At 34.9% G+C, this 12427-nt stretch overlaps 1 protein-coding gene across 1 annotated transcript in view; it reads left to right on the plus strand.

The window, feature by feature from the left end:
• The first annotated feature begins 482 nt into the window (after window positions 1-482).
• Window positions 483-12427, plus strand: part of pla2g4cl1 (phospholipase A2, group IVC (cytosolic, calcium-independent), like 1) — a 28284-nt gene continuing 16339 nt past the window's right edge. The window contains exons 1-2 of the mRNA XM_056242653.1: window positions 483-619; window positions 10163-10269. Coding sequence (XP_056098628.1) covers window positions 483-619; window positions 10163-10269 — 244 coding nt within the window. The remainder of the gene's footprint in view (window positions 620-10162; window positions 10270-12427) is intronic.

The raw sequence follows: 12427 nt of genomic DNA on the forward strand, positions 1-12427 counted from the left end.
CTGGCTGGGCAGACGTGACGTGAACGGTCTCTGGCTGGGCAGACGTGACGTTAACGGTCTCTGGCTGGGCAGACGTGACGTTAACGGTCTCTGGCTGGGCAGACGTGACGTGAAGCGCAAGCTCGGTGTGGCTGACGTGAACAGTCTCTGGTACGGTCTCCGGGCACTTGAGGAGGCTGGAGGTCTTACCCCTCCTCCGCCGTCTCTGACGGTGATGTGCTGATTCCGTGCTGGATGAGATCAACGGCAGATGGAGTTCTGGACTGGACATCACCAGCCCAGGGTCGAGGAGTGATCGAAGCGGAGAGTGATTCCGGGATTCACCTCTGGCACCTCCTCTCCTGCGACCTCCGCGGGTCCCCGAAAACCTGGCCAGACGAGTTCCCTCGAATGATTCCCTTCTCTCGAAGGAAGGGATCTTAGGTAACTTTCTCACCGCGGTCTCTTCCGTGATACGAGCCCACAGAGCGAAACATTCGAAAATGTTCATACACGGTGGCACTTCTCCAGATTGTGACCTCTCCCCTACGGTGGCTGGGGAAGAGGACCAGAACCCCCTACTGCTGGAACTATTCATGACGGAGTCCTTCTGTCACGATCCACACACGGGAAAACAAGGGTAAGTTCCAAAAGCAGTAGTTTTATTAAGGATAATCCAAAATCGTAAACCAGTCCAAAGCAAGGGTCAAAATCCAAAAGGCAATCCAACATGAACAGGAACAAAACAAGAAACAAGGAAACTGGATAACAGAAGTAGCGTGATGCATACAAGGACTCCGTAACACATACTAAAACAGACAGGGTATATATACACAGGGAAATGACAATGCTAATGGGGAACAGGCTGAGTGCAATGATCAATGATAAGAGACAGCTGAGTGCAATGAAAAGACAAGGATCATGGCGAATGTAGTTCAAGAGTGTGATGGACACCGTGGGGAAGGAGGACATCTAGTGGTGACCCAAGGAACATAAACCAGACACTGTGACACCATGTGCCAAAGGGGAGCACTTTCTACAGACTTTTTTAATCGTTATTTCAGAAGCAACTTTTATATTTGAAATGTAATTGGAATCGAGAATGTTGTGAATGTTTCTTCCTCATGGGTTTGGTACTGGATAACATCTCTTTTAACCTTCAACAATTAATCATGTTCATGCTAATTATGGATATATTTATATTTATATATATATATATATATATATATATATATATATATATATATATATATATATATATATATATATATATATATATATTTGTATTGCTCATACTATGATGATTTAAACAAACTTCTAAGTATAAACTTGGGTATGTCAATTGTTCCGGCACCATTTTGCTACAGACATGAATGATATATCAAAATGTGTGGACAAATGCAAAAAGAATTAAAACATGGCATTGCAAAAATAAATTATTACATTTCGACATTGTATATGTGATATTATCAATATAAATGAATGGAGGATTGTGTCTGTTTTCTGCAGGTCGCTCATGTAGCAGACAAACTGGCATCTTTGTGCTTCTAGGAACAGTTTGCATGATTATTTTCCTCATCATGACTTCTGTCATCTGTGAGTGGATTAAAGGAGATACTGTATTTAGTGTATTGCTGCTAGACTGATTTAATTGTGCAGTGTTGTGGATATGGACTGCAACATCTTTGTGTTTTTAGTGTGACAAATAATGTGAACATGGACTTTTTTAGTTTAAGATCAAAATTTACTAAACAGCTAAATGTGATATGAACTGAACTGCTTGGCTCTGAGCTTTAATAAACTATTTGAATTAGTATATGAATATATCAAATATTTGCAGAGAAGCTGAAGAAGTGTGTCTGTTTATTTTGTTTTGAAGTTTCGCATCAAGAAAGAAAGTTCTCAATGCTGGAGAGTTGGATGAGCAGCCATTCTTCTAATAAAACCTCATTCAAATTTGATTATCAGATCACAGGTGAGAACTTCATCATCATCATCATCATCATCATCACAGATCAGTTTTGGTAATGGAATGTTAATTAATAATTGTTTTTGTCAGGTAATGACCTAGAAAAGAAGGTTTCTGAGCAGGGATGGAAATCAGCACCCGCCACCAGCCAAATGCGGGTGATTTTGTGTTGTGGCGGGTAAACTCGCTTCACCTACCGGCGGGTAAATAAAAATAGCATACTGTTTCACCCGGACGGCGGACACTTTCAGAGGAGGCACACCTTCCAAAAAAAATGTGGCGTTACATCGCAGGCGTAGAGGTCTGCAGAGAAAACATCATGGTGCGTTCACACCAGACGCGAATAGAGCGTCTGGCGTGAGTGATTCCAATGTTTACCAAATTCTGCGTTTTCTGCTTTAAGATTTCTGGATTCCATTTTAATGGTTTAATTAAATTTTAATAATCAAAAAGCATGTATAATTAATTAAATTCATAAAAACAAATTATTAATAAAAAAACAAATCATTTCTATGTTTTTTCAGAAATTTCCTGGCAATCAAAAGAAGGCATAAAACATTAATTTTATGTATATTTTAATAATATGAAATAAAAAAATTGTCAAACAAAGTGCTGAACAACATGAAAGATATTTTTTTTATTTTTCCTTAAAAATTGTTTTAATAATAATTTATTATTATTATTAGTGTTATTATTATTAATACATTGAGACGTAGCTAAATTCTACTGTACTGTTGGACAGGTTGCTATGAAGACTTGAGTTTCTGTGTGTTTATGATATGATGATAGTTTTTCTCAAATGAAGTAAAATGCTGATGAAGTGACTCAGAGTGACTCTGGAGCTGAAGTTCATGCATTCATGTCCTCATATGAGGCGGCAGAGGGTGAAAACACCGCGAGAATCACGACAAACTCCATGAAATACAGCATTATACAGTAAATTATGTTTTTATGGGTTCCGCGATTCCCTCAGCGTTTTCCACATTGTGGAAATCATCGGGCCCTACAACAGGTGCCATCAAAATGACAACATTTGAAATTCTTTCTAGTTCAGTACTTTGAATAGTTGGATTAAACTGTGTAAAGACAGCGAAAGCAAACCCTTTAAAATCCTCTATTGTTTTTTTGTGTTTAATTACCATTTAAATTCAAATAAAAATATTGTAGTTATCTGCTTTTCTGTTGTCCTGTTCTTGAGGGCCCGATCTCAGGAAACCTAAATCTCTGTTGGAGGGATACTATGATATTTCTCCAGTATTCAGATTAGAGGTTTAGTACAGGAGGGGAAGGGAAATAAGGGGTAAAAAAGAAATATATTGTGTCTACTCTGATATGTTAATTGTATGATCGCAATATGAATAATGTCACAATAAAAAAAAAAAACAGATTAGAGGTTTAGAAATATGAATATTACGACCCAAACTCAGATTTATTGTTTTAGTGAAACTATGATTGCAGCGAGGTGCCAGAGCATTAACCACATACAGTATGTAGGCTACATATTAAAGGTGAACTAAGTAACTTTTTTACCTTAACCGAACAGCTTTGGAGTCATTGTAATGTTTATATTACTGATTTCGTGTTGAATGGTGGTCATCTCACACCCCCCTGGTGCCTGTGAGCCGCAAAACCACCCTTGCAACTTTGGGCCGGCGAGCCGAAAGCAACGAATTGCTTTACGGCAAAAAAACAGATCTGATGAAATGAGCATCAAACAGAAATAACCCGGCGCCGTATACATGTGGTGTTGGGCGCGCGCAGCTCTTAAAGGGGCCATACCTTATTTTCACTCGTTACAGCGTCCATCCTACTGAACAGGTACCGGTGTACAGGGGGAGGGGATCCGGCTGGAGCCATCTCTGCGTGAGTGCTATTCACGACAGTACAAGTACTCCACAGCTACTCTAGGGGTCGCTGTTTGACAAAAACGGAATTCTTACTGAGTGCTGCTTTAAATCAAATATTACATCCATAGAATTATACATTATAAACAATAAAATGGTCCAAAACACACATTAAACTACCAGACTCTATTCTTAATTCATAAAGTAAATGTACATTCCTGTAGAGATATTAGGACATTAATGCCACTAGTTTCTGATAAATCTCTTTGTGGGAATGTTATTTTAATATCATTACTATATACATATAGTATTTATAAATATTTTTGTATAAATATTTATATATTTTCCCTCCGTTTTAATTTTAGTTTGTGTTATTAATTTTGTTGTATTTTTGTCAGTTTTAAAAATATATATATTTAGATACTTAGTTTAGATACTTTAAATTGTATATATTTATATACTTAAATTTGAAATGTTGTCTTTGCTATTAACTGAAATATTTATACAAAGGCTTACGGAAGTTTTAGTTGGTCAAATTCATGATGTCAAACCTTTAAAACTTTTATTAAACCTTTATACTGTTCAAAGATAAAATATTTTGCAAAACTAGGCCAAGTTGTCAATAAGTTTAAGTTCATAGGTGTTTTGTCATACTGCTATATACCCTGAAGATTAATGTGCATTCATGAAAATTTCCAACTAATTTCTGACACACTAAACAGAGTTTAATATTATTGAGTAGAGATTAGAAAATACAGTCATGAACATTATGAATACAGAACATTATAATATTCGACAGCAAATGATGGAAGCCGTTCAGGTGTAGGAGGCAGTTTAAAGTTTCATTCATAAGCATAAGCTAAAAAGTGTCGTGTAAATGGTATAGGCCTATTAATATTTCTCATCATGTCTATGGACAGTGATCGCAGTGTTTGGCTTCTAAAGATTTAAATGATTTTTAATTAATCCATCAATAGCAAGAGGCAAAACAAATGATTCAAAGGAGATGTAACCTGTAACACGTCTCTATTTCTGATAATCCCAGACTGCTATTACACTGATTTTATCTTTCACATGAGCGATGCAATTTTTAGTTTTATTTTCGTTTTTGCGTTTGAAGCTCCTGAAACGGAGGATGAAGAAGATATTTACCTTCAATCAGTGGAAACGAATCACCCTGAAAGTGTTTTTGTGTTTTAAACGTCTTTGACGGCCGTGCCCTCCTAAAACTAGCCAGACCAGATCAAACTGGTTTTGGATCGAATGCATGGGGTGACATTCTCAAACGCTTAAGTGGCTTAATGACCAGTCAAAATTAATTTCTCATGTCAAAAACACTATCTACTGCTAAGACAATGGCATCGTAATCCAAGTGCAAAGACTATTTTTTTCACGTTACATTCCTAAAAATAAAAATGACAAAACGTCGTTTTGGCAGCGATACCATATAGAAGAACCATTTGTTTCCTCCGTGTAAAGAACTTTTTAAAAATCTAAAGAACCTTTTTCCACTATTAAGAACCTATTGTGGAATGGAAACATTCCATAATGTTAAAAGTTCTTCATGGAACCATCGATGCCAATAAAAAAACGTTATGTTTAAAGAGTGTATGCGATTTCTCCCCCATAGAAAGCCATTAAAAGAAAATGCTTAACGTGCCTTAATATATTAAGACAGTGATGATATTAAAAGATCAAATTCATACACCTTATTGATAATGCATGAAGGCAAGCAGATTAGCCCAGTATGAAGGCAATGCGCTAAATTTCACATTAAGCGCTTTATTTATAATGGTTTTACATGGGAAAAGGCTTAGCGTGAAACTTTGCACGTTGCCTTGATATTTTGGGTTTATCTGCTTGCCTGTACATACATGTTTTATTAATAAGTTCTAAATCAATTCAAAAACATGGTCAATGCATTAAGCGGCATTTTCTTTATAATGGTTTTCTATGGGAAACTCTTAACATTCAATTTAGCGAGTGTGTTTATATTCTAGGCATATCTGCTTAATATGTATGCATCATATTATATGTACACTGTAAAAAATAAAATCATAAAAAAACGGTCAATGACTGGCAGCTATGGCTGCCAAACAAAAACCGTAAAAATTAAGTAAAATATCCTAATTTAAATTGAGTGCAAAAAACTTTTCCAAACTTTGTCCTTAAATGTTTTACAGAAAAACACTGTTATTTTACAGTTATTTCCTAAATTGTTATGATCAAACACCTTCACTGTGAAAAAAAGGTCAAATGACTGTCAGCAATGGCTGCCATACAGAAACCATAAAATGAATGTAAAATATCCTAATTTAAATAATAAATACTATTGCAGAATTCTTCATTAAGCTTTTTAACAGAAACACAGTTATTTCACATATATATATATATATATTTACTGATTTTTTACTAAAAAACATATTCACTGTAAAAAGTAAATATCTTGCTATAAACTACATGCATGATTTACTGTGATTATACGTCATCAGCAACTACATAGTGTCGGTTAAATAAAGCAACACACAGCATTTCATCAGTGTTACTCTGCTCATCCTGGACTGAATCACAGGCTCTACTCTTCAACACAATGGTGACACACAAAACACACCATACAGAAACACTTTACATCCCAACAGAACATTAAACACTAACAGATCTGTCAAAATCTCAGCATCTTCACTTATTACAATCCTTCTTTCATACTAACATTCTTATTGAGAAATAACAGAGGTTTAGAAGTTGATATTTTATTGAAAATAATAAAGTTTGATGTCACCGTGATAGAGGTCAGTGTTGGCTTTAGTTGGGCTCTTGACCCTTCAGTTATTAACATTAGCTTTTCTCTTAACTGTGCATGTCTTTGATGCATATTTGTTATTGTAGGAAATCGAGAGAAACTCAGATCAGATGATGTTGGTCACTTAATAGTGATAATATTCATCAAGCAGTTGTCTGCTGTATTGATACCACCTGATTGGTATGACTTTTTAATGACTGATTAAGTTGTAAAATGTTAATTGTTAATTTTGAATGGCAGTATTGCTATAGAATATCCTACAATGCTGTTATATAAGATTTTATGAAGTCATTATGCAAACAATGTTTTGACAGGATCATACAGACTCACTCAGACATCAAGAATTAGCGTATGAATCTCAACAATGGTGACAATAAAAAACAATTCTGACCTATTGTAAAGTCACAAAAAGGCTTTGTTGATTGTCACCATTGTAGAGATTCATATGTTGATTCTTGATGTCTCTATACTCCTAACAAAATACACCAACTCAAAAAAATTATGTAGAATATATATATATATTTTTTTTTAGAGATTGCAATAATACTGATCCCACAATATTTCAACAAATCATGTGTAAAAAGTATGACAATAATTGCCTTTGTATAAAACTAAAGTCTATTTACATATAATGTATTCACAGCTAATAGAGATTTGACTGTCATATCAATGAATCAGATCATCATATGATGACTATAAAATCATCAATAAATGACCAAGATCATCTTATATTTTCTCTTGCAAATATTGCCATAATAAATGTGCATCAAAACACAGTTAAGGCAGCCAGAGAAAAAGTAATGTTGAAACTCAAGAGTCATGAGCCCTACTAAAGCAAACACTGATCTCAATCATGGTGACATCACATTTCTATTAAAGTTTTTTACACTTTATTTAAATTAGGATATTTTACTTTAATTATATGGTTTTTGTTTGGCAGCCTTAGCTGCCAGTCATTTGACCCTTTTTTTACGATTTTTTTACAATGAAGGTATATGATCATGATAATGCAGGAAATACCTGTGAAATAACAGTGTTTTTTTGTTTTATTTGAATTATAAGATTTTACTTTCATTTTATGGTTTTTGTTTGGCAGCCGTAGCTGCCAGTCATTTGACCCTTTTTTACGATTTTTTTACAATGAAGGTATATGATCATAATAATGCAGGAAATACCTGTGAAATAACAGTGTTTTTTTGTTTTATTTGAATTATAAGATTTTACTTCAATTTTATGGTTTTTGTTTGGCAGCCGTAGCTGCCAGTCATTTGACCCTCTTTTTACGATTTTTTTTTCACTGAAGGTATATGATTGTTATTTTACAGGTATATCCTGAATTATCACAGTGTTTTTCAGTTTATTTAATTTAGGATTTTTTACTTTAATGTTACAGTTTTTGGGGGGCTGCCAGTCATTTGACCGTTTTATCATTTAACTGTTTTGTTACTGTTTAATTACAGATTATATTTGTAATTTTACATACATTTTTATGTAATTTAAGAAAACAGAAAAAATACTGTATGAAAAATACAATCAATTTCCTGTATAAAAAATGTGAATTACTGCAATTTGTCATTAATGTCACAATACCTAAAATAACAGCTGAATTTTTATTTTACAGATATTATTTGTAATTTTACAGTGTTTTGAGTACAATTTAAAATGAAAGAAAATGATCGTCAAAAAATCACAGTTATTTTCTGTAAAATTAGGATTTTTTTTTACAGTGTATGAATTACTTTCTAGAATATCTAGAATTCTATAATATAAGAAAAAGCATTGCCACCCCATCTGCAAACTCAGCATTTTGGGACTATCCCAGTGTAAAAAATAATGTTAATGTTTGTTAAAGAAAAAAATCATACATTAAATAAATATCGCAACATTATTAATTTAAAATATGCACGCATCCTTATGCAAAAAATGTCACATGTTTTACTGGTAATGTGTCTGAATCCTTTCCCATTTCCTGTTCAATCAGATCAACCTGTTGCCTGCCACAAAAAAACTAAAATAAAAGGTGAGGTTGCATAATTAAATGATTGTATAATTTATCATTCACTACCTCACCCTTATGATTATGTCTGGACTTGCAGTGTATTTTCAGAGTCATAAAGAGCATCTTCTGTCCTCATGTCAAGATAACCGCTGCTGTGTTGATACAGTGTTGTTGGGGAAGACTCGGATTTACAGGAATAGTAAGTATATATTTTAAAGCTTAAATTAAATAATGTCTTTTGAACGATAGAAAGGCAATTAACATGTTTCATGACATTATAAATGACGTGATAATTGTAGTATGAACGAATCCAGCATTTATAATCTGCTCTTAAACCATTTCAAACATGGTCAATAGCAGTGACTTGCACACTATCAAAACTGCATATACAATTATGGTGAAAAATTATTTGAGGTATTCCTATTTCAGTGGTAAAGTTTTCCATTTTTTATGCATCACAATCTGTATAATGTTAAATGTAGGCTACTATAAATAAGAGTACGTTAAGTTGAAAGGAAAGGCAGCAACTTTTGTTTACAGTGCTGCTATTCTGATCCAAAGATTTTATTTATTTATTTATCTGACTTATTTATTTTTATTAGAGTAAAAACTATGAGGATTTAAGTTACTACTTTTTGTTGATTGCGTTGAAAGAAAAGAAGCAATACCGGTAACTGTGTTTAATTAAGTGAATTAAGCGACTTCACCAAAGTGCTTGACTCATGCATTGTCAATACAAGATCTTGACCAAAAATTAATGCACCTCTAGATGGAGATAAATGTTACTCCAGCACATCCCAAAGACTTTTAATGAGTTTAAGGTCTGGACTCAGAGGAGCCAATTCATGTGTGAGAATGATTCTTCATTCTCCTCCCAACCATTCTTTCACAATCTGAGCCGGATTAATCTTGGCTTTGTCATCCTGGAATAAGGCCATGATGTGTCTTCCTACATGGTTGTTTAAGAAATGAAAAGCTCACACACTCCAACAGTTAGGGTTAGAAGAACTGTTGCCAAACATATAACATGCTAAAAACATAATAATCACTGCAAAATATGATCCAATCATAGATTCTTAAGCATTTGCCTTTTTAAATCCAAACAGCGACTTTTTTTTTGGCCGGGTAGTGTGTGCGTGTGTGTGTGTGTGTTATATATATATATATATATATATATATATATATATATATATATATATATATATATATATATATATATATATATCAAATAACAGAAACTGACTTGCATGTGGACTCTATTGTTTTATAGATGAGTGCATCCAAACCCCAGGAAAGGTGTGTAATCCTGCTCAGATTCATGGAAGCACATGTACTAACACAAATAATACTTACAAAATAATTACTTGCACAAAGTCTACAACAAACTGGACAACTATGAGAATAACTGTATAAAATAATTGCAGACTTAAATGCATTCTCTCATAAATGCATGAAATCTAGAATATTAAATATCTAAATATATCAAATATGTTAAGCACTGTCTGTCTGTCTGTCTGTCTGTCTGTCTGTCTGTCTGTTCTGTCTGTCTGTCTGTCTGTCTGTCGCTGCAGTGGTGAGGTGCGAATCGAATCCTCTCTGAATAAGAACGAGGAGGAGTTTGTAGCCAGAAGGAGAAACTCTGTTCTACAAAGCCTGAAGAAGCTTCAGATAAAGTGCAGTAAGGTAAAGCTTCTCATTTTATACTTTATACACTCACCTAAAGGATTATTAGGAACACCTGTTCAATTTCTCATTAATGCAATTATCGAATCAACCAATCACATGGCAGTTGCTTCAATGCATTTAGGGGTGTGGTCCTGGTCAAGACAATCTCCCGAACTCCAAACTGAATGTCAAAATGGGAAAGAAAGGTGATTTAAGCAATTTTGAGCGTGGCATGGTTGTTGGTGCCAGACGGGCCGGTCTGAGTATTTCACAATCTGCTCAGTTACTGGGATTTTCACGCACAACCATTTCTAGGGTTTACAAAGAATGGTGTGAAAAGGGAAAAACATCCAGTGTGCGGCAGTCCTGTGGGCGAAAATGCCTTGTTGATGCTAGAGGTCAGAGGAGAATGGGCCGACTGATTCAAGCTGATAGAAGAGCAACTTTGACTGAAATAACCACTCGTTACAACCGAGGTATGCAGCAAAGCATTTGTGAAGCCACAACACGCACAACCTTGAGGCGGATGGGCTACAACAGCAGAAGACCCCACCGGGTACCACTCATCTCCACTACAAATAGGAAAAAGAGGCTACAATTTGCAAGAGCTCACCAAAATTGGACAGTTGAAGACTGGAAAAATGTTGCCTGGTCTGATGAGTCTCGATTTCTGTTGAGACATTCAGATGGTAGAGTCAGAATTTGGCGTAAACCGAATGAGAACATGGATCCATCATGCCTTGTTACCACTGTGCAGGCTGGTGGTGGTGGTGTAATGGTGTGGGGGATGTTTTCTTGGCACACTTTAGGCCCCTTAGTGCCAATTGGGCATCGCTTAAATGCCACAGCCTACCTGAGCATTGTTTCTGACCATTTCCATCCCTTTATGGCCACCATGTACCCATCCTCTGATGGCTACTTCCAGCAGGATAATGCACCATGTCACAAAGCTCGAATCATTTCAAATTGGTTTCTTGAACATGACAATGAGTTCACTGTACTAAAATGGCCCCCACAGTCACCAGATCTCAACCCAATAGAGCATCTTTGGGATGTGGTGGAACGGGAGCTTCGTGCCCTGGATCTGCATCCCACAAATCTCCATCAACTGCAAGATGCTATCCTATCAATATGGGCCAACATTTCAAAAGAATGCTTTCAGCACCTTGTTGAATCAATGCCACGTGAATTAAGGCAGTTCTGAAGGCGAAAGGGGGTCAAACACAGTATTAGTATGGTGTTCCTAATAATCCTTTAGGTGAGTGTATATCTGAGATGACCTGCGAATTGTGCATCAATTTCCCTTTCTTGAACTATGCCATTCAAGCATCCGTTGAAACAATGCTAAGTCAACACTAATGCAGCAATGTTAATAGCATTGATTAAAAGTACAATGTGACGTTAGTTCATTATCACTTTCACACACTCAAATAACTATGAAATGTAAGAAGTTTTCAACTACACTTCAATGCTATGTCAACAAATTCCTGACCATTACAAATGTTCTATTACTACAGTAAAACACTGTAAAGTATGATGAAAACCCCTTTTAAAAATGTTCAATTTACTTCGTTTTTTAAACAGTTATCACTTCTTTTCTTTCAACACAATCAATAAAAAGTAGTACAATTCATGTGATTGCAAAACCCTTTTTGTTATACTGGTTGAAACTCTCTTCACATCCTGATAGCAATAAATAATAGAAGTGTTGTAAATATAAAAAAAGTATATATATCTTCTCTGGAAGTCTCAGGACCAAAAAAATGTTTGTTCTACACTTTTCGCCACTCCCAGCAAACAAAAATATGTTCTAAAAAGTTGTGCTAACGTTCACATTAAGTTATGAAAAGGTTATTTCTAAATGTTCTTTGATTGTTTAAAATGTTCATTAAAAAAAATTGTTTCGAAACCATTTTATCTTGGCTATGCGAACGTTAAGGAAACTAATTTTGCAAACATTATTGAAATGTTACTTTTGAAAGTTCTCTGCAACATTTAAAAATGTTAGACGAACGTCCAATGAAACATTTTAGAGAAAAAAACACTCCACGAATGATGTATGAATATATATTTTTATGCTAACGTTTTGAGAGCATTATTAAAGATCAGATAACACTTAATGAACATTCTAATGTTACTTGAACTTTAAGAGAACCTTCCCAGAATGTTAC

This window comes from Rhinichthys klamathensis, unplaced genomic scaffold (assembly GCF_029890125.1).
Source record: "Rhinichthys klamathensis goyatoka isolate OS25496 unplaced genomic scaffold, OSU_Roscu_1.1 h1tg000738l_1, whole genome shotgun sequence".
Classification (NCBI taxonomy): domain Eukaryota; kingdom Metazoa; phylum Chordata; class Actinopteri; order Cypriniformes; family Leuciscidae; genus Rhinichthys; species Rhinichthys klamathensis.